The following is a 25,212-nucleotide window of genomic DNA, read 5'->3' as shown; positions in this document are numbered from 1 at the left end:
TTCTAAGACATGATTTTCACATATATATATATAGTTCATAATTAGTATCAGACTATTCAGTGCTTTAGTAATAGTGTAGGTCTCACTGTCTCTTGCATCGTTATACTTACAGTAAATGCTTCCCGAGGAGCAAGGAATTTTAACCAGTTTAAGAAACAGCAGTTTGGGTGAAGGCCTTTTTTTTCCCTTACTTTCGTTTTTCTGTGTGTCCTAGAAGAGCGGCTGCAGGGGGATGACGGCGGGGTGCGGGGCCAGCAGGGAGGGGAAGCCGGCGGGGTGCGGCAGCGGCGGGAAGGGCAGCGGGGCAGGCGGCAGCACGGCGGGCGGCAGCAGCGGCAGCGGCGGCGGTGCCACCAGCGCGGCCTGGCCTGCCGGGGACACGGCCAGCTGGGCCAAAGGCTGGGCTCTGGACAGGCCTGGCACCTGCGACAGGAACTGCTGGTGCGGCTGCAGCACCTTGAGCACCCCGGCGTGATGCTGCAGCACCGTGTGGTGGATGGTGGTCACCGAGCTGGAGCGCAGCGGCGGCGGTGGCAGCGGTGGCAGGGCTGGTGGGGCCAGGGCGAACTTCACCTTGGCCGACAGCACGTTCTGCGGCACCATCTGCTGAGGGTAGGCCTCCGAGGGGAGCTCCTTGAACTTCTCCGGGCTGTCGGGAGGGAAGAGCAGGGCCTGGTCGGGCAGGGGGAAGGGGGCTATGAGCTGCTCGGTGGTTAGGAAGGTGTGGGTGTTGAGGTGTGCTTCTTTGAAAGGCAAGGGAGGGGGGCTGCTGAATATGCCAGGATTGCACTGCAGCCATTCACCGGCCACCTCGCCCATCTTCTCGTGCGGGAGAGAGTCGGCCAGCTCGTAATGGCAAAGATAGGATTTGGGAGGAGTTTGTTCCAAGTGTCTGTTGGGGACGGGAACTTTGTAACGAGCTGGGTTTTCGCGGCTGTTGATATTTTCCTTTTTCTTTCCCTCTTGGGGAGCACCCTGTTTGACAGCAGCCGCTGGAGCACTGTGCTGGGGGGCAGCAGGAGCAGCAGAAGTTGCGGTGGTGCCATCGGGAAGCGTGGCTGGTGCGCTCTCCATCACTGAGCACGCCGTCGCTTTATCATCTTCCAGCACCTGCATGTCAGCACTTTCTAAAGGTGCCTTGCTGTCCTCCAGCTCCATTGTTTCATCCCTCTCTTTTGCATCATCATCCCTGGGAGCTGCATTAGTTCCCTCTAGATTGTCTTGAGTCGGTAAGTCCCCCAAAATATTTAACGTAGAACTGGCGGAATTTTCTTTGGAAGATTCAGAGGTCTCACTTTTTGCATTCCTGTCAAGGAAAACATGATGGATCCTCGCCTTCCTTTTCCTGCGTTTCCCTTTTGCCTTGTGGTGGGCACCTAAAGCATGTCCTTGCCTTGGGTATTCCTCTGCTGATAATGCCTGTCCACAGGAGCTTTCATCCGAGGAGGAGGAACAGGAATAGGTGTGCTGCCTCCGCTTGCGGTGCGGCTTCTCGGGCTCTTCTATCAGAACACTGTAACCCCTCTTTGTGGGCTGGTTTTGGCTCGGCCCCTTCTCCTCACTGCACTGTCCCAAACATTTATGCTCTGGGCTACAGCTTGGCCTCCTGATTTTCCATCTGCAGCGCGTTTTGGAGTGCCTTAGGCTGTGCCTCCTGGAGCTCAGCTGCCTGGCCTGCCTCCGGGAGCTGACTTTGCTCTTCCTGTGTGCTCCCTTACAGCCGTGGTGGTGATGAGCGCTGCTTTTCGCACTCCAAAAGTCACACCAGCCTCTGCCCCAGTGAATGTGATCTGAGGCAGACACGACTCTCTTAGGACCATTGTCAATACTGAATTTTGGCTGCGGCTGCTGCACCTCACCTGCAGTCAACCAGATATTTCCTGCATCATGCCTGCACTTCTGTGCGTTATTTTGGAGGTGCTGGTATTTATTTTCATCTCTATAAGTAACTTCTTTTTCAGTTACTGGAGACATCTCCATTTCTGCTATTGTTGTGTCTCCACAGTGATGATAATGACAATGGCATAATTTTCTTCTCCTTTTCCGTTTTCTGCTTTTGTGAAGGCATTTTTCATGGCCTTCTTTGATCAAGACTTTGTTGTATTTCTCATCTATCACAGTGTTTTGTCGTGAGGGGTTATGAGATATCTGATACTTGTCTATTTTTCTAATCCTGAATGACTCATCCAAGGACACTTTGTTTTGATTTTTTGCAAGGTCACAATTTCTGAAGAGGGAAACATCACTTAACAGGGGTATTGTATAGTTGCACACATTTTTATTCACTTCTACTTCGTAATCACCACACTCTGAAGTAGGTCTTTTTGTAAAATCTGAGACTAAGATATGATCCGATTCAGTTTTACGGTGCAAATGAGGTATGTTTGGTTGATGCTTGGGCTTTTCTTGGCTTTCACTTGCTCTTGATGACTTAAAATCAAAATATAAAGGATTACAGCTATAAGAAATTGATGGGTCTGTAGTTGTATAAATTAACATTTCTGATGGCCACTGAAGAACATTTGATCCATATTTGCTGAGAACAGGAACAAAGGGCTGACAGGGTCTCTTGTATACATCTGGTTTGCTTTTTGGGGCTCCACTATCTTCTTCAGACAGTGCTGGAGCTGCTGCATCGGCCCCCAGAGTTTTTATTTCACTTTCAGTTGCAGGTGCATCCCTGTTCCCATCATTACAGTTTTCCTCTGCAGCATCCTGCAGAGACGAACACTCCTCCACCAGTTCCTGCTCAGGAGCTCTGTTTGCCTGCAGCTCTGGGGACAGGGGCAGGACCTGGGCACTGTCTGCAGCCAGGGCCACCCTTTGGTCCCCTAACTCGGCCACACTCACATCCACACCATGGCCATCCGTGTCTGGGGACACCAGCTGCTTTGAGTGGGGCATGGCAGGAGGCAAGGCTGGGCTCTCCAGCACCCTGCTCCCTTCACTGGACAGCTCCTGAGCTTCAGGAGCCTCTGCTGGGTCTGTGCATTTCTCCACCAGCAGGTGAGAGCAGCTGTGTTTCTCCTCAGGGCACACGGCTATTTCTGCAGCTGCCGAAGGAGACTGAAGGCTGCACGTTCCTGGAACAAACCTACTCCTCCTGCTAAACCCATGCTCCATGGAGGTGTCCTCATTAAACTCATAGAAAACAGCAGCTGAAGACTCCAGTTTGACTGCTGCTTTCTTGGGAAAAGCAAAGGAGAACCCCACTCTGTGTCCTTGAGCTCCTTGAAGCAGCTCCCCACATTTGTTGGGGTCGGATTGGTGACCACCTGCTTCTCCAGGAGAGGGGGAAATAACAGAAGCGATGTCCTTGCAGTTCTGTGCATCGTGCATCAGCGTGCAGCTGAAGTCCTGGCTCTTGGCAGAATCTGTGGCAGCACTTCTGGGGACATCACTGCAGTCATCTCGCACGGTCACCGTGGTGGATTTGAACATAGGGCCGCTCCCAGGAGCACTAGGAAGGAAAATAAAACTTTGGGTCAATAATGTTCAGAAAACTGCTGACAGAAACATGGTGTTACATTGGCGTTTAAGGGAACTTTTTAAGCAAAGAGGAAGACTCTGTAGTAGAAAAAAATGCCATCTTCTATAATAAAGATCAGTTGGCTAGTAGTAAAAAATAAGATGAGTAAATATTATGCTCCCACCTCCTTCATGTGAAGTTATCAGCTGAAGGACTAATATTCCTACAAAGTAGTTAACTTTACCTAGACACACTGGCTGGCCAAAGAAGAAACACACTGTCTCCACAAAAATCTTGCTTCTCCTCCCAGCAGACCACCCTGGTTACAAGACCATTACTACAGATTGCAGTTTTACATTGCTTCATGCTACAAAATACATTAAAGCAGAGGGTGCTTCATAGAGCACTTCCCACGTAGTCACCATTCCAGAGACTGCTGCTCTGCCCACAGGCAACCCCCCAGCAGCTCCCATCCTATTTGTGTGCACAGACACAACCATCACCACCCTCAGCAATTTCTTTCATGGAGAAATAAAACTGGGGAGAGGATTTCAGCTGGCAGAAGTAAAGTAAGTGATTCATCCCTCTTGAGAAAAAAATTTATCACTGTCTACTTCTGTTCTTCATTTCATGTCCTCTTCCCATCTGTTCTATTTGACTTAATAGGAAGCAAAGAGAGGAGGAAAAAGTGTTTAAGCTGACAATTTTCCAGGATCCACAGAAGCTGTTCAGCACTAGGAGTAATGGACCTACGTTAAAACCATTTGTTTGTTTGTTTTAGTCAAATCACTCTGTGTTACAGTGCAGAGCAATATTCACTGATGAGTCACTGGTAACACTTTCAAGAGTCATTTAAGACCCCAAGAAGTGCTGAGATGAAGAATAATGTTTTTACCCTGTCAGGTCTAGAAATTAAGGTAGAGGTTTTATGAGAAAGCAATTCCTCCTGAGAATTCCTGCCTTGCCCAGTTCTTTATAAATTTGAAATATATATTAAACCCACACAGAAATCCTTTCTTTCACAGAATAAAATGGTGGCTTCTACGAAACCAGCCTAGAAAATGCCAGTTTAAAAAATCCTGTGTGTCTGTCCATGCCACACCTCTAAGGATGCAAAGTGGAAGTAAATAGCAACTGTGAGATAGATAAATTAGGCTCAAATAAAAATTCTTCTTCAGGAACTAGCAAAAGGATATTTAAAAAAAAAAACAACAAATAATACGGAAATAACAAAGCCTTGCAAAATCTGTGCTTCACTAGCATGGAAATAGGAAAATAGCAATTTTTCTTTCCTCTTCCTCATGCAATATGCAAAATTCAAGTTTTGGAGCATGCTTAGGGGGAATGATATGTAATATACTCAAGTATAAAACATGAACAGTTGAAACACTCATGGAGGAGAAAGAGTCTCCACATGAGTTATCACAGGAAGATTAAAAAGTTAGGTTTTGTGTTTCTCCTGTCAAACAGATCCCACAACATTGATGTCACATCCACCTGGCTCATTGAGAATTTGTTTCAGGACACTGCCCACCATCCAAACTAGGGACAAAGAGAATATTTCTGAACAGGAGCTGCAGCTTGGTTGAACTTCTCTGTTTGTTCATCTTGGGGTGGGGGGGGAAGGCTGAATAAAGAGAAAACATTGCACATGAGCATCTACATTTTTTCTTTCTTTTCTTCTCCAGAGATTACACTGTGACAAGTACATATATCTTCAGTGGCTTATCAGTGTCAGAACTGTGTCATATTTTTGAGAATTCAGTCACAACAAGCAAGCTCAACTCGAATTTCAACACCTTGCCTAGATACAATACTGAAAATGCACGAGCAGCAAGGAGTCACTTTTGCAGAGGGAGTTAAACACTCTGCTGAGCAGGGGAAAAAGAAGCATTTACCTTTTAATATAAAAAATCTGGCTACTGAGATCTAAAGCTAGGTTTCTGGATGCTTTCCCAGGCGAGCATTTTGAAAACTAAATCGCAGAGATCTGTTACATCCTAGAGAGACAGACTGTGTTCCTCACCTCATCAATGAAGTAGTGTCAGCCTGCAAATGCATGACCTAGTTCACTCAGCTTTCAACCAAAGTGCCTGGTTTTATGAAATATATATGAAACACATCTTTTTTTAAACTAAAAATATGTGTCATTTCAGCTCAGCTGAAAAAGCACTGTTAAACATTCATTCCTGCACACAGTGTGAATCAAATACTGAGCACAGAATGCTTCCAAAATGCCCTAAAAACTCATGTGTGTGGTGTTACAGCCAAGGGGCTCCTGCATCCCACAGCACAAGCAAACAGTGGAGGGCTAATTTAAAAGTATTTTTGCTGTTTGAGCAGCTATGGACTTACCAGGTTCTCTCTTTCCTTAGCTCAGCTAGCTTGTGCAAACGTTGAAGGGCTTTCTCCTGTTTTCTTTCATCTTTTCGTGACTTAGATGCTACATTTCGAGCAAACTCCCTCTGCTTCAGCTCCTTCAGCCTCTGCAAGAAACAGCCACATAAATGCACGTAAAAACCCCTGGGATGAGAAACCTTTTCATGACTCTTACTGGCTGGTAAGTGCCCACAGCATGAATTATTCTGAACCCAACCATTCAGCAGATTTAAGGATTTCAAGGGAATAACCAAAATACCTAGAGGTGCTAGAGACAGGTTAGCCAGGCTAGAGACAGCCTAGCAAATTTTACTGTAGCTTCTGTGATATTATAGATCAGCCTCAGTAGGGTGAGGCAAAGTCCACCCAGAATTTTGTTCATGATTCCTCCCCGAAACATTCCCCACAGATTTTTGAGATTTCAACAAAAAACGAGACCAACTCAGGAATTTTTCTGCAAAGCCTCTAAAAAGCCTGTTGATCCCCAGATGATATTAAATCTGGAATTCTTCTGCCCAAGATGCTGGGCATGGCACTTGTCACTGCTGCTCTGCGCTCCAAGCTCTTCTCTTCAGCTCACCATGGTCCCTCTACCCCTGTTATCACCATGCCAACCCCTGCAGAGCTCCTGTCCTGCCATCCCAGGCATTATTAGAGAAAAAAATCTTAAGGAAGAGAGTTTGCAAAACCCTGTCAGCAGCGTCCTCCTGCTCTTTCTCAACTCTTTTCATTTCACCCCTTTTGTGAATTTTTCTTTTCCCTATTTACAGAAAAATACCTCACACATACCAGCTGGCTCTAGATGACACATGGCTTAGTTCTAGGTGGTTCTGCAAGGGGCAGGCAGTTGGATTCCATGATCCTTATGGGGCCAACCTGTCACAGACACATTTTCTGAAAAATCTTTTCCTTAAGATTTTTCTCCAGAGAAGCTGAGGTGCCTCAGGAACAAAATGTAAACAATGATTATCTGCTGCTGTGGAATGCAACAGGTGCATCTGTGATTGGTCTCATAGAGTTGTTTCTAATTAATGGCCAATCACACTCAGCTGGCTTGGACTCTGAGTGAGATGCAAACCTTTTTTATTATTCTTTCTTTTTCTATTCTTAGCAAGCCTTCTGATGAAATCCTTTCTTCTATTCTTTTAGTATAGTTTTAATATAATATAAATCATAAAATAATAAATCAAGTCTTCTAAAACACAGAGTCAGATCCTCTTCCCTCATCCTAAGACCCCTGTGAACACAGTCACACCAACCCATAAGGATCATCCATATCTTGAGATATTCTAGGAGTCAGTCACATACTGAATTAGTCTTTGCCTTTATGGGTGATGGTAACACTACTTGGGCAGTCCATTCAATGCCAAGAATAAATATGGAGAAACATGTAGAGAAAATAAACTTGCAGAAAAAACGACTGCCACTCTCTGTGTTCAAGTTTTGTATTCTTTTCCAAATGCCTGGATATCCTTGATAGATAGATAAAAATAACCTGAAACATAATCACATCTTCCACCATTTATATTTTCTAAATATCAAAATTTTCTACTGATAAAAATTTGGTTTTATTGTCCTAATACAGTGTAAGGTTGTAAGTACACTCAAAACTAGATATATTGCATCTGTTTTTCCCAGAAAAAGAATACTTGAAGCGTGGAGCATCTTTGTTGAACATATCTTACCCTTGTGCTTCCCTGTTTTCCTAGACAGCATGATTCTGACCCTGCCTCCCACCAGCCACTCATGAAACCTCAAGCGCTTCATTTCATAGGAAACTTCTGAGTACTCAAAACACAAGAGAAGAGATGAAATTTGCTCCTTCCCCTCCTCACCTCCAGCCCTTGGCACTTAAAGAGAGGATTTAATTGCATTTTGAGGAGCTCAATATTTTTTCAGGGTTTTTTTTCCTCTCCAGTGCTAAAGAAAGAAGTGAGAAGTAAGGGAACAAAAGGAAGATAATAGGGCACTGTCTCACATGCTTGAAAAGGAGAAGCTGAGGTGTATACAAATCCATAATCACCTCCCAGCTGCAGTACTTTTCTGTAATTACTGGGATGATTATAATTACTGATTTGAGTCTGACCAGATTCTGAACCCTTTAGTCTCACTGCTAAGTTAGCAGCACTCCATGCCTGCTCTCAGTTTTAAAGAAATTAAATTGTTCTCCTTGGATGGCTGCAAGTAGGTGTGGCACAAGTTTTGTGTTCTCAGCATTTGCCTGCTCTTCTCTTCTGGATAAGCTCATACTTTACCATATTAATTAATAAATTGATTGCTGCTTGAATATTGGCCTAGTCAAGCTTCTTACTGATAACATGGAAAACCAAGAGCTCCCCTTCTGCCAGACCTCCTGGTAGCTACACCCTCCCTTTCCTGCACAGAAAACTGCTCCTTGGGTTTTGTTTCTTTTCTTCTCACAACTGGTATCTCAGTCCTTCATGGAGTGCTTTAACAATCTGCAAAGATTATACCTTGGCAACTCCTGAGGTCTTTATTCATGTCTAAGTGGAATTCCTCCTAGTTCTAAATCACAAGACATCCACCAGGTGTTTAAAAAAAATGCTATTTCCTTTAAATAAAAGATCACCTAAATTAGTAACTGCATCCCCTCCATTTTTTTCTTTTTTTGATACTGTAGCAATTTTGTTCTCTTAGCCATGTGATGAACTATCATCACCTGCATTCCCTTACTGCACTCAGACATGCTCAGGATTGCTGGCACTGCATTTTTGCTGCCCTTAGTTAGGCAAAACCGTTGGTTTCACTAAAATTTTGCAAATGAAAATGAGGTATCACCCAATCATACCATTAGTCCATGCATTCTTACCATCAGAGGGACCCCCCTAAAGTTTTTCAAAGTAAATGGCAGCAATAGAAAAACAAGTGTGACTTGTTCCTATAAACCACCTTTTCCTTATGATTTTTCTGCCTTTGCATGTGGCAGAGCAGTTCACTAATGCTAACTTCAATAGCAGTTTAATGCCTGTTATGCTTGGATTTTTCCGTGGATCAGTAGGCCAATAATTAACAGCCAGGGACTCTGCATTGAATTCCCTCCTGCCTTTTCCCCTGCTTACAAAGCAGCTCAAAAACGTGTGTGACCCAGCCAGCAGAGTTCAACCAGCAGTGCCCAATGAATAATTAAATGACATGTCTCCAGGAGACCTCAATGCCTTCATCATTATCCTGATCCTGTGCATTGCCACGATGGAGGTGCAGAGCACGGAGCCCTCGGCTTGCAAATGACTTTGCCCAGCCTGAAGGGATGGGAAGCCTGACCCTGATTCTCCAGCCTTGTAATGTGCTCCTGCAGCTGGGCTGCCTTCCCTGGGGCGGCAGCTGGATTATTCTAGCAAATCTAACTGTAACACAGGGCCCGAAGCAGAAACATTCCAGCTATTTCTAAAAGGCTCAGCCAGGTATCTTAGCGCACACCTGATACGTCGTGCTGAGCTGAGGCTCCTCAGTCCAGATGGAAAGCAAGAATTTTACAGAATCCTGTGTACCTGTGCATGGATCAAACTATCCATGAGGTGGCCACAGGAGCTCCAAATGCAGGTGTGGCTGCACTTCTCAAGGAGGACAAGTGTAAGAAAAATCAAGGGAATCCTAAGATCAAGGGATTTCCAACAGGACCCCACTCCTGGTCCCTTCACTTCATCCCTGTCTTCCCCATTTACCACTTTGGACACTTCATTTCAGCACACTGCTTTTCAAAAAAGTTTCCTAATTCTGGATTTCCTAATTATGGGTTTCCTAATTTTCCTTTTAATTTTGTAATAGAGAAACCACAAGCCAAGATTCTGCTGCCAAAGCCAGGTGCCTGAAAATCCTACCCTGGATCAAGTCCTCTCAAAACCAAAGACACATGGCATTAAAAGCACTTTTTATATCATTATTACAAGCCTTATGCCCCCCTAAAAACTGGCTATTGGCTTTTTTAAAATTTAAACTCAAGATTTAAACACTTGTAGCAATAGCCCTTTAAACTAATGAACCTACAAAACGCAGAGAAAGGCATTAATTAATAAATAGACCCAGGACAGCAAAAGCACATAAAGGCTGAATAGTGAAACCCAATGTACATTAATATTAGGGCATTAAGGTGATAAAATGAAGGGGAAGAAAAAACCCCAGACTTTTTTATATAGATATAAGAAATATATATATACTAATTTTATAACTTTGAACATATAACTTAACATTGTCAGAACTGACTCTGAATAAAGGCAGTGAGATTTTTAACCAAAAAAAAGTTAATGAGACTGAAGGGGAAGTCATAGCAAGCATCAGGATTGATACAGGCTCTCTCTGTGGTGCTAATATCTCACAGCAAAAACAGCCATCCCACCAGCACAGAGGCACCATCTAAGGACTGCTTATTCAAACAGGCTCTCATAAACCACCCTTGCAAAGCTTATCCAGGAACAACTTTAACGGGGTTAAAAACCAATGGGAACAGTTTTTATAATAGCAGGAGTCAGAAAGATGTCTGTCAGGGGATTTTAGGGCAGTGCAGTTCAGATATTATTATGCTAATTCACTTTTGACCTTAGATTAACAATTAAATTATGCGGACTTTTACAATGCTGAAAATACGAAGCCATAAATTCATTTTCTGATCAATGGAAGTATAAAATTACAGAATTTAACAGCCATGACATCAAATTTTGATGCTTTACTGCCTTCTCACTTTATCAGGAAAAATGACTGCATCCCCAACAGTCACTAAATCATTAATTTATGTGGGTTTAGCTTTTAAAAATAACTCATCAAAATAAAAGGCCAGCCCCCTCCTTCTCCACCTGTCCTGCCAGTGATAGGCTGGGCTCATGAAGATATGGAATCTTCAGTGCTGCATGTGCATCCCAAGTCCAGCAGGAGATTCCCCAGGCCCTGTCCTTTCTCTAACTCCATCTGCACCCTAAAAGGAGCTGGAACTCCACTGCAGCTCCTTCCTGCCCTTCAAAAATTTCCTAATTACCTAAACATGGGTTGGGAGTTCAGCAGTGTGCTGGAAGTGAGACAAAATTGGCATTTGGATTTATTAAAAGAAAAAAATCTCTCCCCTCTCAATCTGTACGTGATACAAAACATACATTTAATAAAGATTTTTTTTTGCTTGTGTTCAATTTGTGTTTTTTTAAAAAAAACTCTGTGATATGCAATGAGGATTAATGAGTGTTGTTTAGCTTCCAATGATGATTCTAGAAGCTGTGTATGTTTCCCTGTAACCCCGTGCTAGATGAGATGGGATGCTGCTGCTTCATAGGAATTGTGGTGTGGCAAACAGAGTGACAAGAACTCATCAGATAAACACTTGTCACACCAAACCAGATTAGTGTCTCTCACAAAGAGGATCGAGCTTAATCAATTATAAATAATAACTGACTAGAACACAGCTCATGTAACACCTGTAAACGCTCAAATGGGGAACCAAATATGCCATTTAAAGCAGAAAACATTGCTTACTAAGATGCAAAATGCATATATTTTCCTTCTGCCTTCAGTGCTTTGTGAGAGCATATATAGACACATATATGAGAGCATATGTGAGAGAACATAAATATAGATATAAATATAGATATAAATATAGATATAGATATATATATAAATATAGATATAAATATAGATATAAATATAGATATAAAGATATGTATTTTACTGTTCTGCAGCTGCAGACCCCTTCACAAAGCACAACAGGGCAGCATCTCCCTTGTGTTCTGGTCTTCAATTCTACATACTTTTCATAGCAATATATTTATTATTAGTAGTATTAGTATATTCTCCTGTTGTAAAGACTAGAGGAAAAAATTCAAGCTCCAAGAAAGCAATACTAGAATACCCAAAGAATTTGCCCCGTTAGTGCTGCAGACCTTCCCTACACAAGGCACGTTATTTCCACAGAAAGGAGAAATTAAAAAGAAGTAAGGGGGGTTTTTTAACAGTTCTCCATGTGGAGTTGCTGATAAGAGCAAGGGAAAGTCTCCTGCCAGGGGGTGACACCAGGAGATGTCACCACGAGGGGCTGGGGCATCTCCAGCCCTGCAGAAATTCCAGAATTAAACGTGGAAAGCCCCATTTACCTGACCCTGTCTCCACTCCTTCCCAAACACCATCTGTAGGATTTCTGTGCAGGAGTCACCTTCTCACACTATCAGTGTAAGGACCACTCACTTTGCTTTTCAGAGGCCTTTTTAAAATAAAATTAATCTATTGCTGGCTTAGTAACGACTTTCAGTTTGTCCCAAGTTAGCAGCTGATTCTGCCTGCCTCTGCCTGTTTGCATCTCATGCTGAGCTGAAAAATTTAAAACCTTTCCTAAATACCAAGAACCCCACAACTTTGCAACAGAACCACATTGTAAATGATGAGATGATAAGCCCTCCAGATGACAACAAATAGCATGCAGGCTGTGAATAATCCTTTTCCCCTCATATTTCAACCATTCCTTCCTGATGGTCTTTTAATATTAGAAGAAATCTAACACACACATGGTTGTATGCAGGATTTAAAAACAGCAAGTCGTTGGAGCCCAATAGGTTGATTCAGTAGATTGAAACTGCTCTTTTTCTAGCAAAAAGATGTCATGAGCATCATCCCAGACTGGGGATGAATTCAGAGGGAAGGAAGGTTGGTGTTGCTTTACTCATCCATCATGGGCCTGATGAGAAAATGAGATTCTTCATGACTCAGAAGATTTTTCACTGACTTCAAATGAATTGATGTGATGCAAATTTTCTCAAACTACTCCAAGTTGCTCATGAGCACACTTGTAGGATACGCAGTAGTACACTTTGTTGTGCAGTCTGCAAAAGAGAACTGTTGAGACAGCTCTTCCATTTAAAACCTACATAAAAAACACATGTATTATGTTATACATATACAACTGAAAATTCATATTGATCCTTTCTAATTTTCTAATATAAAGACTGAAATTAATTTTTTATGAAACATAATTAGGTTGTGAGATTACACACTTGTGTTGAAGCATCTTGTAGAGTGTCTCAAGTTAGATTTTCCTACCTAACTTTATGGGGAAAAAATAAATTACTCTTGAGCTTAAAATGAAAAGCAAAACCTAATGAAAACATTACTGCTTCAGAATCATGAGGAAAATCAGAACATTAAATATTTTTCACAGTTGCACCTGTAAGATACATGAAAGCTAGTTATCCTTGATGAATATCTCACTAATTACTCCTGATTATGTAACTGCAAAAGATGTACAAGGGAGCAATAGAAGGAAAAAAAATTTCTTCGCTCTTTATCTTTTCTCTCTCAAATTATCTGCCAGAAACAAACACATACTTCATTATGGGATGATTAATGCTCTCCCCAGCACAAGGAGCCTCCCTTGGTTTGACACCCTTCTGGTGCCTGTGCCTTGCTGCTCCTCTCCAGCATCCCCTGCTGCAGGATGCAGATAGCACTCTGACAAATTAAAGGTTATGAAGCATAAATTAACACCTCTGCTTCTTTTCTTTTAACATAACTGCGCTTTTCTGAAGTTGACTTAATGGCTGCAGTGTTGCCATTGTGCAAAAACATTGTTTTAAGCCTGCAGAACTGCTGAGCCTTGCACACTGAATATTTCACTGTGATAGCTCCTGACCACGTGTGTAACAGCAGCCTGGGCTTACTGCAAGCTGCAGGGTATTTTTTTGTTAGCTTCAGCAGAAATCAGCTGAATATTCCATAAATATTAAGGACACACAAAGGAAACAACACAGAAGTACAGAATTAGCATCTCACCTATCAAAATAATTTTACCAGATAATGAAAAGAGCATGAAGCTGACACAGGCTTTCTGCATCTGGAAAGTGGTTACAGAGTCTGTGGTTTAAAAGTATTTATTTTAATAATTTTAGGCCTTATTATACTTCTCTTGAAGTCAGTGGGGAAACTCCTGCTGAGCTCATGGGGAGAAGAGGTTTCAAATTCACCATGAAAGCTTCCAGCAACACTTAAGAAAGATCAGTCACAAAGATTAAATACAAGATTGATACACACCATTTCTTTAAGGGTCACTTCCCCAGTTACCTCCCCTTCTCCTGCCATTTAGGGGATTCTAATAAAAAACAAACAAAAAACCCAAACTAAAATCACATGAAATGTTATAAGTCCTGACAAGAGATGTTTATTCCCAGCACTGTTAGAGAAAATGGCTTCACTCCACCTCTCCCCAGGTGGCTGCAAGTGTGGGGTGCCCTGAGCAGCCACAGCTCCTCTTCAGCTGTGCAGGGACAAACCAGCATGGACCATTTCAGACATCAGGTGCCATTCCCACGTTCCACCATCCCAATGATCTGGTAAAATGATCCACCACTATTCCTTTCACTCCAGCAGCAAAGTTTATGCATCCAGAATAATCTGAGCGCTGCATATCCAATCTTTTCTAATTTGACTTGACTGCAACAAAAATATTGATTCAAGGAACCACTGCTTCAAGATATCTTCCTGATATCTCATTCACCAGTCACTGAATGAGAAATAATGATTTGTACTTTTTTTTCTGGCCAGTTACAATGTTCTATGCATAAATACTGACAGCTCCGCAACATTTCTTCTCAAGTCTTTCCAGGGAGCTCTAAGCTAACACAAAAAATCCCTGTCTGATCAGCATTCATATTCCATAAACCATTTCACAGGAGCAGCCACTTCTTCACCAACAAGTCCTCTCAGAGGAAGGTCACACCTCTACACCTCTTTGGAGAGGGAAAATTGGATTTCCCTTTAGAATGGCTCTGCAGTGGGATTAGGTTACAAAATGAATACTCCCATCAGCACGCAAGATTGGATGGCTCAGCTGCTAAAGCTGCTTTTTTGCTCATTTTGGAGCATCCACTCGGCTGTTTTCTGCATGAATAATGCACTTGGCACCTCTGAGTTCTTTGAGACTCCATCCAACAGCTCTTCACTGCAGTGCCCTCCAGCACCTACCAGTGTCCACTGGCATTTATCAGCTTTCCAGAGCGCTCACTGTGTCTGCAGCACTGAAATTCTCTGCAGGATCCTGCTGCCATCCCGACTCTTACTCCATTCCTGGCTGCAGGAGGACACAATACCCTTTCCACAAGCAAATTAAAAATTGATAGCAGACATTTTCAGTCTGTGTTTTCTAGTTTCAGACTCTTTGGTCACTGACTGCCACAGAGACTGAAATGAACCTACCAAATCTTAAATCTTTCTAATCTCCACAATGTGCACAGTGACCAAAAAATGAGGAATTAATATTTACAGTTAGGTCTTCTAAAGGTTATTTCCCACAACCCTTGAAGGATACACTGATAACTGATGGACTGAATGAGACACATGAATTCCCCCAAAGTGAGCTCTTTATTTTAGTTCTTTATGTCAGAGCTAAATCACAATCCCTTTATCAGACCAATTTTATGTTGGATCACTGAGCCATTCAAAGCCTGTGCTCACAAATTGCTCCTCAGCCGCAGCAGCAGGATCTGGTCCTTGCCACCATTATCCCAGGACCATGACAAACTTCCTCAAAGAACATAAATCTGGCCAATGGAAACCGAGACAAGAATGAACCTTTGCAAATTTTGACACATCTCAGCCATGGCAAAGTGGCACAGAGAAAACCTTAGTTATCCTTAAGCCAACCTGTAATACCATACACACAGAGCCCTTGGAGGGAAACAATTACAGAAAAAAAGATTACAGATTACAGAAAAAAAATCTTAAATTTAAAGTCTGCATCTTGCAAGGCAAGATCAATTAATGTCAGGATTTTATATGTTTGCAGTTTCAGTGATGCAGATGAAGTGTGTTGGAAAGCAACTCTGTAAAAACACCACTAACATTACCATGGAAAAAAAAATTAAGAAAAAGGTGTTGGGCCAGCAAGTCTGTATTTATGTGTGTCTTTTACTGCCCCAGTGCTTCTGCAGAGTGAAATGTTAGCAACTGCAGAGCAGGGATGTGTGCACCACCACGCTATGTTAATAAAGTGCTCCTTTAATTATCAGTAAAGCACAGCTTGGAGGCTGCTGGGGGAAAGCAGGCTGTAACAGCCTGTGACAGAGACTCCCAAAAGGACCAGCACAAGTTCACAGCAGGGGCCTTGAGTGTGGAAGGAATGGGATGGCAGCAGGGTCCCAGAGCTATAAACAACTCACTAATGCTACACTGCTGCTTGCTACAGGAATGCAAGCTTAAAACATGGATAAAAGTGAGTTCAGGGATAAAAAGGAAATGAAGCCATGGTGAGGCCACATGCAGAGTGCTCTGTCCATTTCTGGGCTCCTCAGACAAGTCAGACATGGAGCTCCTGGAGCAGGTCCACGGCAGGGTGGCAGACATGATGGAGGGACTGGAGCATCTCTCCTGAGGTGAGGCTGAGGGACCTGAGGCTGCTCAACCAGACCTGTGCCACGTGGTCTGGCATGACCCTGCCTGGGCAGGGAGGTTGGACCAGATGGACCCACTGTGCTCCTTTCCAACCTGACCCAGTCTGGGATTCTGTGAAAAAGCCTCCAACATAAGTAAAAATTATTATATATAGCAAATTTTACTTTCAGGCAATTATCATGAAGCAGTGGATAAATATCAACTAAGTGGAGCATGTATTCGTGCAAGTAAACACATTAAAACGTCCCCAAATAGACCTGAGTGAGGAGAACGAAACCAACAACATCAGCTTCACCCTCTTCCTGGCACAGAGGGGACCAACACCACACTCCCCCACATGAAGAACTCACATTGCTGACAACTTGTAATGACACCTCCCTTTTCTTCTTCAGGAGGACCATTAACACCAGAAAAGAATCAGGCACTAGAGAGCTTATTATATCTGTATCATTATCAGCAATGAGCCCTTATAATTAGATGATCTGGACTGTAAGTGCCTGTATGATCATAATTGGCCTAATAATAATTCTTTCTGTGAGGCTGTTAGGACTTTTGTTGAAGCTAAACTAACACATTCCTGGCTCTGCATGCTGGGGGTGTTTCTTTCACCCCCATAAGTGCAGGAGGTTTTTGGTTGGGTACCCCAGCCTTGAGGAACACAGGGCAGAGCTGATGATGGCTACAGCAGGTCCAGCTTTCTGTTTCAACACAACCCAGAAGGAATTCATTGCAAAATTTCTCTACCTCAGTCAGATATGAACCTATCAGGAGATAATTTGCCCTTGATTAAGAACCACCAGGAAATTAAGAAAAACAATAATTAACTAATAACGTAAAGCTCATTACCCAACAGAAACGTGCCCAAATCGCAGTCCTAAAGGCAGAAAGCAATTCCTAAGGAAAACTGGCATTAACCTGTTCTTCCTTCTCTTTGCAACAATGACAGCAAGGATAGAAATCCATCCACTTGCATGATACAGGTTCCAATTTGCAAGGAAGACAGCACAGGGCACTACCTACAGCTCTGAACTCTGAAATCTGAACTGCCACAAGCTCAAGGTTTGATGAAAAGAAGAAAAAAATAGCCCATAAAAAGCCATCTATCTGGCACACATAAATAACAGGGGCAATTAACTAGGTGGACCTTCTGTACATCTCAGCTGAAGACAGATTTAAAATGTCTATACTCCATGTGAAGGTATTTCTGGATAAAGCATTGCCACAGAAAACTGAAAATAAGAGCAGAAGCTTTATCATCTCAAGGTCAACGTAACTGTATGTTTACAAAAGTTTAAAAAGTGCCTCCCTCTGCTTTCCTGCAGCAAACTCAAAGAAACAAAGTACTCAGCAAGTGAGAACCATCGATGAGAGCTGTGAAACCCTTGCCCTCTCTTCCTGCAAAGACAAGGGAAGGAAAAGATAGAATCTTATTGTAAGAACTCCCAGCCCTGCAAACAAACCTCTCACCATCCTCAAGCACCACTGCTACAGCACTCCACAGTTAATAAGTATTTACAGACCCAGATTCTCTGCTTTTGCACAAGATTTTACACTCTTGAATTGAAACAGGTGTTTTTGCTGTCTTTAATTTAGCAGGAGCACCCTGTGAGTGACCTCCCTATTTTCCTGGCTGATTCAGAAAAGTCGTTGTATTGTTATTTTTGTCATCTGCACAATCTTTTTCTTTATTGAAAGTTTTATGGGCATTTTTAGCAAAGAACAGAGGAAAGCCTTTTCACAAATTTAGGTTAACATTTCTTTATGTACTTCATTTCCTACAAATAGCTATAGAAACACAGAGGCAAATCATGACGTTTCCTTCTATCCTACCAAAACTTTGGCTGTTTTCTCCACAGGTTAGTTATCTCCCATAGAAATGCAGATGTTTTAGATACCTGTTCCCAGTCTTCACAACATCCCTTAAAGTAGGCTGGGCTCAAATTCTTACTTCTGCCTTAACATTCCCACATTCCTGCTTCAAGATTTTTTATCAAAACGCTGCAGTGCCTCTGGGCTGGGATAGGAAAAGAAAACAACAAAAAACCAGAAAGACACTTGTTTTTTTCTTCCACATACTCTCCCTTTTTTTTTGCAAAATTGCCACAGATGATGCTTAGGAAAGCTTTACAAAGGCAGCACTTTTTTCTCTCCACACATTTTGGATTTATTGTTGGAATTCTCTCTCTCTCTCAATGCCACCAAAGTGACTCATCCTTCATGAAAGTCTTGAATCCATTCATCAAAATGTCATCCCCCAAAACTGTTCCTTGCCTGCTTGTTCAGGATGCCACTGCATAGTCACAGAGAGACTCAAAAAAGGCTCAGGAAATTCATCAAGTTACCAAGCTTGGACAGCTCCTGATCAGAACTTACAGACTAGCTCTAACACAAATATACACACAGTAAAATGCCCTCCAGTTAGAGCAAAAAGCACAATTCAGCATAATTTAAGTCAGATTTGAGATCTCTTAGAATGGGCTGCAATCCCCCCGGCCCCTTTCATGTTGTCCTGCCTTAACACAGGCACAGAGATCAGCAAAGTCATAGATCACTCCCAGAATAAGGCAGGAAAACAGCTCAGTCTCATCACTCCAAATATTTCTTCTTTCAGGGTCATTTCCCATTTCACCACTCTGCAAAAGCAGCACCAGAGCCTGGTTTGTGCAGCAAAACCTACACCTGGAATTGGTAGGAGCTTCCCAAATTTTGAGGAAGCAGGGCCCCAGGTGAGCTGCTGGCACACACCTAAAGCTCAATTGTTGATCCCACTGCCCAAATTTGTATTAAAGGAAATAACTTGCAGGAAAATCGCTGCAGATGGAACTAAAGTAATAGATACTTAGTTTTAATAAATTGGGTAAAGTTCTGTAGTGTTTTCTTTTATCACAAAGTCTTATTAATGTATAACACTTGGCTGCATAAATTGAATGGAGTTATGCCTTGAACCTACACCTTCCACTGAGGTCTCAGCACTTTTTCCCCCTCTAAAATTTAAGGATAATCAGATACTGGGTAACATTTCCTTTGTGAAGAAAAAACATCTTTTATATCCATACAAAATATAAGGACTGCTTAAGTAATTTTTGCATAATTTAAAGTACCTCTTGTGTCGCAGACATCTTTTATGAAAAATCCTTTCCTTAGGATTTTTCCTCCTGAGAAGCTGAGAGACCTCAGGAACAAAATGTAACCAATGATTATCTGCTGCTGTGGAATGCAACAGGTGCATCTGTGATTGGTCTCATGTGGTTGTTTCTAATTAATGGCCAATCACAACTGGCTCGGACAGAGTCTGAACCACAGACCTTTGTTATCATTCTTTCCTATTCTATTCTTAGCCAGCCTTCTGATGAAACCTTTTCTTCTATTCTTTTAGTATCGTTTTAATGTAATATATATTATAAAATAATAAATCAAGCCTTGTGAAACATGGAGTCAGGGATGTTTCCTGGAGTCAGGAAACATCTCTTCCCTCATTCCAAGAACCCCTGTGAACACAGCCACACCTCTTGCACTAAAATATCAGTATTTAGCAGTGTTAAATAATCAAGCTTTCATCCAATCAGTAAAGAAGGTGAAGTTTTGATGAACAAATTCCCTGAAAACCTAGATTTGGATCTTTGTCTCCCCAGCAGAGATTCAGAGCCTCCCCTGGGACAGCACACACACACTCGGCTGCGCCTGACAGCAGCACGAGGTGAGTCTATTCATCAAACTCACACATACTGCAGCAGTGAGAGTCCCCAGCAGCTCTCCCTCCTGAAACCAGAAAAAGCAGGCAATCAGGAGTCTGATCCAATCCCAGGTAGCAGCCTCACACCCTTGCAAGCAGATGCATTAGCAGAGCTGTGACTTGCTGTCTTCTTTCAAAATATGTTGTGGAACAAATCTCGAGTGCCTACAAGGAGGGCACATCACTCTGATGCTGCAAACTCTGCTCTGCCTGGGGCAGTATCACCAACAATAAATCATCCTGCTGGAATTCCTGCTGACCTCCAAGACACCAGCTGGTGCCCTGTGCTCAGCACATCTGCAATCTGTGACCTGATTCCTGCTCAGTGCCACTGCCTCCCCCACTTACAGCCTGGAAGAAGTCTCCAGCCAGTAACACATTAGAGAAGAGCCTAATGACTCTGTTCTCCACCAGCAAACAGGATGTAACATTCAGAAAAAACTCAGTCACGATACTTTTCATATCCATTCACATGTAAAATAGTTGATCCTTCCTCTCTTGTGCAGCTCCTCAGCTATTTCTGATCTGTCATAATGGCCCTCTGAATTGGGTTTGTGATGGGAAAGTCTTTCATTTCTCAACCTTAATACTGAAATTAATGGGAGAACCTGGGGTAAAAGTAATATTTTCTAAGAATTGGTGTTTCTAAGAACTGGTGTTTCTGGACCTGGCAATTTGGGAAGCCAGAGTTGGCAGCTTGGTTTTGCAGGCTCAGCCCAAGGAGAATATGAAAAGTAAGCTCTAATTACTACCGATTTTCATAGTTTTGCCTTTCACTCTTGAGGATCCTAAACATAGATAAATTATCAATTATACCTTCTTAGCACAGTCAAGGGACTGAAGAGCAAGAGTTTACAGGCCTCTCTCAGTTACTGTGATTGTAACTTCACCATTTTCCAGGGCATGAGGAGAAAAAATTTCATTCTAGAGCATGTTAGAGAAGTCATCAGAAGAACAAAACACATCAGACTGTCCCAAATAATATTCTGCTACTACACTTTCAGCAAATGGAAGGAACAGCATCACCTTTACCTTGTGTTCTCATCAATGTAATCTGATTAGTGCTGTTCGTCTGCTGACACGTAACCCAAACGCACAAACCAGTGATTTCTGGTGGCTCCAGGACTCCAACACAAACAGTAGTATTTTTTCCTTACCCAAAGCCTGTAATTCCAATAACAATCAATTCTGCAGTGTTGCAGTGGGGGGCTTTATTCTTGTCCAGGCACCGGGGCTGAGGAGCACACGTACTATCCATGGAACACGACTGCTCTGGGCTCGGGCAGTGGCAGCTCTCTGACAGTGCGCACCAATTACACCAAACAGTCAGAAAGGGAAGAGAAAAAGCCACTGCCACCAGCTGAAGCTGCAGGGGGGATTCATGTAAGGTGATCTAAATACCTGCCTGGATTTTGGCCAGTGCACAGCTGGAGCTTCAGCCCTCCCTCCTCTGCAAGCAGCCTGGGAACTGCAATTACCATGATGGTCAAGGTCTCAGGTTTATATCTCTGAGGCAGCAACTCCATCAGCACAATTATACTGCTCCAGTGCCAGCTCCAAGGAAAATGTGCCACCAGTCTCAGCACCACCATGTCCTGGAGCACATAAATGTTAATTAGCAGCCTTTTTTTAGAAATTATGAGATGCTCTAGTCCTGCACAGTGTGAGATTTGATGAGATTAGCACACTGGGTGGTACAGCTAATAAATCAGTTTACTGTACAACCTCATTTCTTTAATGAAGAGCAAATACCTGAACCTCAGTAAAGCAAGAGTCCCAGGTGTACACTTGCTAAGCAAAGTGCTGGATTTAATTTTTTTTTTGCATTCCTCCAGAACAGGGAGCACTGACCTACTGCTCATCATTAGAGAACGCTCTCCTGTCAGGGGGTCAGCGCTAAGTGCAAACTTTGATGTCAGAATTAAAAAACATAGAAGAGATGAGTGGCAAGGCCATTATGGGAGAATAACTAGGATAGTTTTCATAAGGGAATAACTTCTAAAAGCTGACAAGAGCTGTCAAGGTGTCAGGCTTGGAGAAGAGCCAGCACAATTAACATACCCTAAGCTTCAATCTACTAGACGGGAGAAAGCAGATTTTATTTTGGACAATTACAAGTTAATAAATGGAAGCGTCAGTTCCTCTGTAGAGCACCCATTAAAGCCTACTAAAGGTCAAAACCTCTTACAGTTCCTGTCATGGTAGGCAACACACTACCATTATTTTATATTTCAAGCAATTTTACTGTCAATGACAGCAGTTACAAATGTGCAAGAAAATATTTGCCTTAGCAGTATACCAGGCACTTGACTCCACAGAAATCATCTGTGCTCCCAGAAGTGACTAATATTTCAAGATTTTTTATTATGAGCTTGGTGGGGCTTATTTATTTATTTATTATTTTTTCCAAACTGCACAGGAGTGAATGAGAGCATGAAGAACGGGATGCCAAGAGTGGGATGCCATCCCATTTCCTTACATCCTCCAGCCACACAAAATCCAGGTAGTGACAGAGACCTACCCAGGGCACTGCTCCCTCCCCAGCTGTCCGTGTTCCCCTTGCTCCAGTTCCCCATCAAATCCAGACCTGGCACAGCATGCACAGCCAGTTGTGTGAGGCTCATCCCAAGAGTCAACTGAGGTCAGAAATTGTTTCTGTTTGCTTTGATTCCACTTAAAAAACTAAAAAAAAAAAAAAAAATCTAAAATATTTAAAAATCAGGACAAGAACTGGGTTTGCTTCACCTGCAGAATTGCTCACCCTCTGCAGTGGACCAAGAAAAGAGAGAGCACTGCTTGAACCTTGTTATTCTGTGTTGCCTCATTAACAATAAATAACAGGCCAAGTATCTCCAGGTCAGATGGAGCTGGAGGGGTTTGCCAAGGAGCCCATCCTCTGCGTGCCCACCCATATGGGAGGGCACAGCAGCTCCTGTGGATCCCCAGCACTCCATGAGCAGCCAGTGGAGCTGCTCTCCAACTGGGACACACACGCAGATTTTTACACTTGTCCTACGCTGAGGCAATGAGAACCTTTCAGACCCAGCACTTTTTTAATGCACAGTATTTTCTCTACTGCTTAAGGAAAATGATACAACACTATTTTTGCCTCGTTGATCTTCCTGTTAATGGAGGCAGAGATGAGTCATTAGCTCCTCTGGCTTCCCTTTGTTCACAGCCAGGCAGGTGGGCAGAGCCAAAGCAAGATACCCGAGCAGTGCTTGCAAAGAAAATCTGCCACCTGCAGAGTCATTGGGGAAAAACTGGCTGTCATTTAAGACATTATCTAGCATTATTTAAGTCAAATAAACCCCCACATCATCATCACTATCATCATCTTAAACCATTTTAAGGCTGCCCAGCTCCCACCACTACAAATCCTAGCGCTCATGTAATAAAATGTAATGTAAAGCTTTTCATTGTAATGAAAGGTTTGATTGGACATTCACTCCTCCTCACTCTGATTTTGTTTTTTTTTTTTTTTTTTTTTTTTTATTTAGTTTAGGAAAAAAGCAAAAGGATCCTAAAATAGTCTCAGATATACAACATATTCCTTGAAGGAATTCTGGCATGGGATGGATGGACATCTGCTTCTGGCCTGACCTACTTTTAAGCATCTGAGCACAAAAAATCGCCCAGTAAATATTCCCTGTAGAGTACTTCTTTTAGCTATTAATCCCCCAGTGATTTCACCTGCCCCTCAGAGACATTTTTTTCCTCTTTGAGATCCCAGCTGAACTCAGTTATCCTGGGTCTGGCCACTTGCAGGTGCTGGTCACCAAGGAGTAACCCAGAGATGAGGTGTGAGCCTTGCAGGCAAAGCAGATGTGAGACAGGCTGAGACTCAAGTTCTCATTCAGTGAGCACATAAAGCTCTCACCCACACTAAAAAATTTACCTTAGATGATGGTTTTAATGTATTTCTCATTATACAATCCATAATTTTTAACCAACCCTGTACATTAGGCCGGTGCCAAGGAAAGTGCACTAATTGGGTATTCCTTAGAAATGCAAAACTGTGGGCAGAAAGGAGGGAGGAGAACGAAGTAAACTGCATCAGCAGCGTGTGTTGTACTCTCATCTAAACAAAGGGGAAAAGAAGGATTCATTAGGCAAGAAATGAGTCTTGAAATGGCACAGAAGAAAAGTCTCCTGCTGGGGCTGAGAAGTGGCACTGCAAAGGGAGATGAGAGAGAAGGAGAGGTGGCAGCAGGCTCACCCTCACAGAACAGAAGAAAGAGAACCATTCCTGATAGCTTGAGGCTTACTTAGCAAAGACACTGAAAAGTAAGGGTGACTTGATAAGCACCATTTGAACGCTTCATTCCCTTTTTTTAGTTTTTTTTTTCTATATTGTCCCTTTTGTGAGTGTTAAGAAAGTCTGCAATAATGATCCCTAACCTCCAGTACTGCTGTAACCCTTCCCTGCCACCCAATCTCTGGCAGTCTCTTGCTTTGCATCCAGCTCTCATTACAAGCAATTTGTAAGAAGCAGATATGTTGCTCTGTAGTTATAAATCATGTAGCACAATGAGATCCTGTACCAGATGTGGCATACAGATGACAGTGCAAGCAAGAACTTAACAATATTTTAAAAAATAAATATAAAAATAGTTTAAAATAAAAAAATAAAAGTCAGCATTTAAAAAGTTGGAGGCTTTTCATTACATAATTGTTTTCAATTTGGGTTGAATTTCAGGGCTGAAAAAGGGAAGGTGAAGGCTTACTTGTGTCCTCCCTTGTTATCATTATGTGTGTCAGGACTGCACACCAAGACAACAGCAGTAAGTGCTATCAGAGAAGCCTGGCATTTAAAAGTAGTCACATTAATCATGAATGAACTTGAATTAATGTGATTTATAATTTATATTACAGTATACCGTGGGTCTCTTGCCAGTTCTAATTTAAAATAAGATGCAACATACTGCTGGAACAGACAATTCAAGGAAAGAAGGATTTCTGCAAGAGGAAGGCATGCAGTGCTTGTATTTATATGGTCTTCTGCAGATTGAATGCTTTAATTTTTTGCTATTTTTATAATCATTCAACCAAAAGACACCCACACTTAAAATCCTGTGATGCTGAACCACTTCTCTACCCTACATGCAGACTTTGGAAGAAACTGAGAAGTCCTTTACATAATCATCATCAAGGATGTTTGTCAAGAACAAGATTGGGTGAAACACAGAGGGAACCAGGAGGTATGTCTGGAAAAAGTGTATGGTATCCATGAGATGAAGGAAAAACCTCAGCCAATCCA

At 42.5% G+C, this 25,212-nt stretch overlaps 1 protein-coding gene across 1 annotated transcript in view; it reads right to left on the bottom strand.

Moving 5' to 3' along the window:
- Nucleotides 1–210: 210 nt before the first annotated feature.
- Nucleotides 211–25,212, bottom strand: part of ZNF804A (zinc finger protein 804A) — a 147,377-nt gene continuing 122,375 nt past the window's right edge. The window contains exons 3-4 of the mRNA XM_058809899.1: nt 5,825–5,955; nt 211–3,460 (exon numbers count right to left, since the gene is read on the bottom strand). Coding sequence (XP_058665882.1) covers nt 211–3,460; nt 5,825–5,955 — 3,381 coding nt within the window. The remainder of the gene's footprint in view (nt 3,461–5,824; nt 5,956–25,212) is intronic.

The sequence above is a fragment of the Ammospiza caudacuta genome, chromosome 8, assembly GCF_027887145.1.
Source record: "Ammospiza caudacuta isolate bAmmCau1 chromosome 8, bAmmCau1.pri, whole genome shotgun sequence".
NCBI classification, from domain to species: Eukaryota; Metazoa; Chordata; class Aves; order Passeriformes; family Passerellidae; genus Ammospiza; species Ammospiza caudacuta.
The sequence above is the reverse complement of the archived record's forward strand: the minus strand, read 5'-3'. Positions and strand labels throughout refer to the sequence as shown.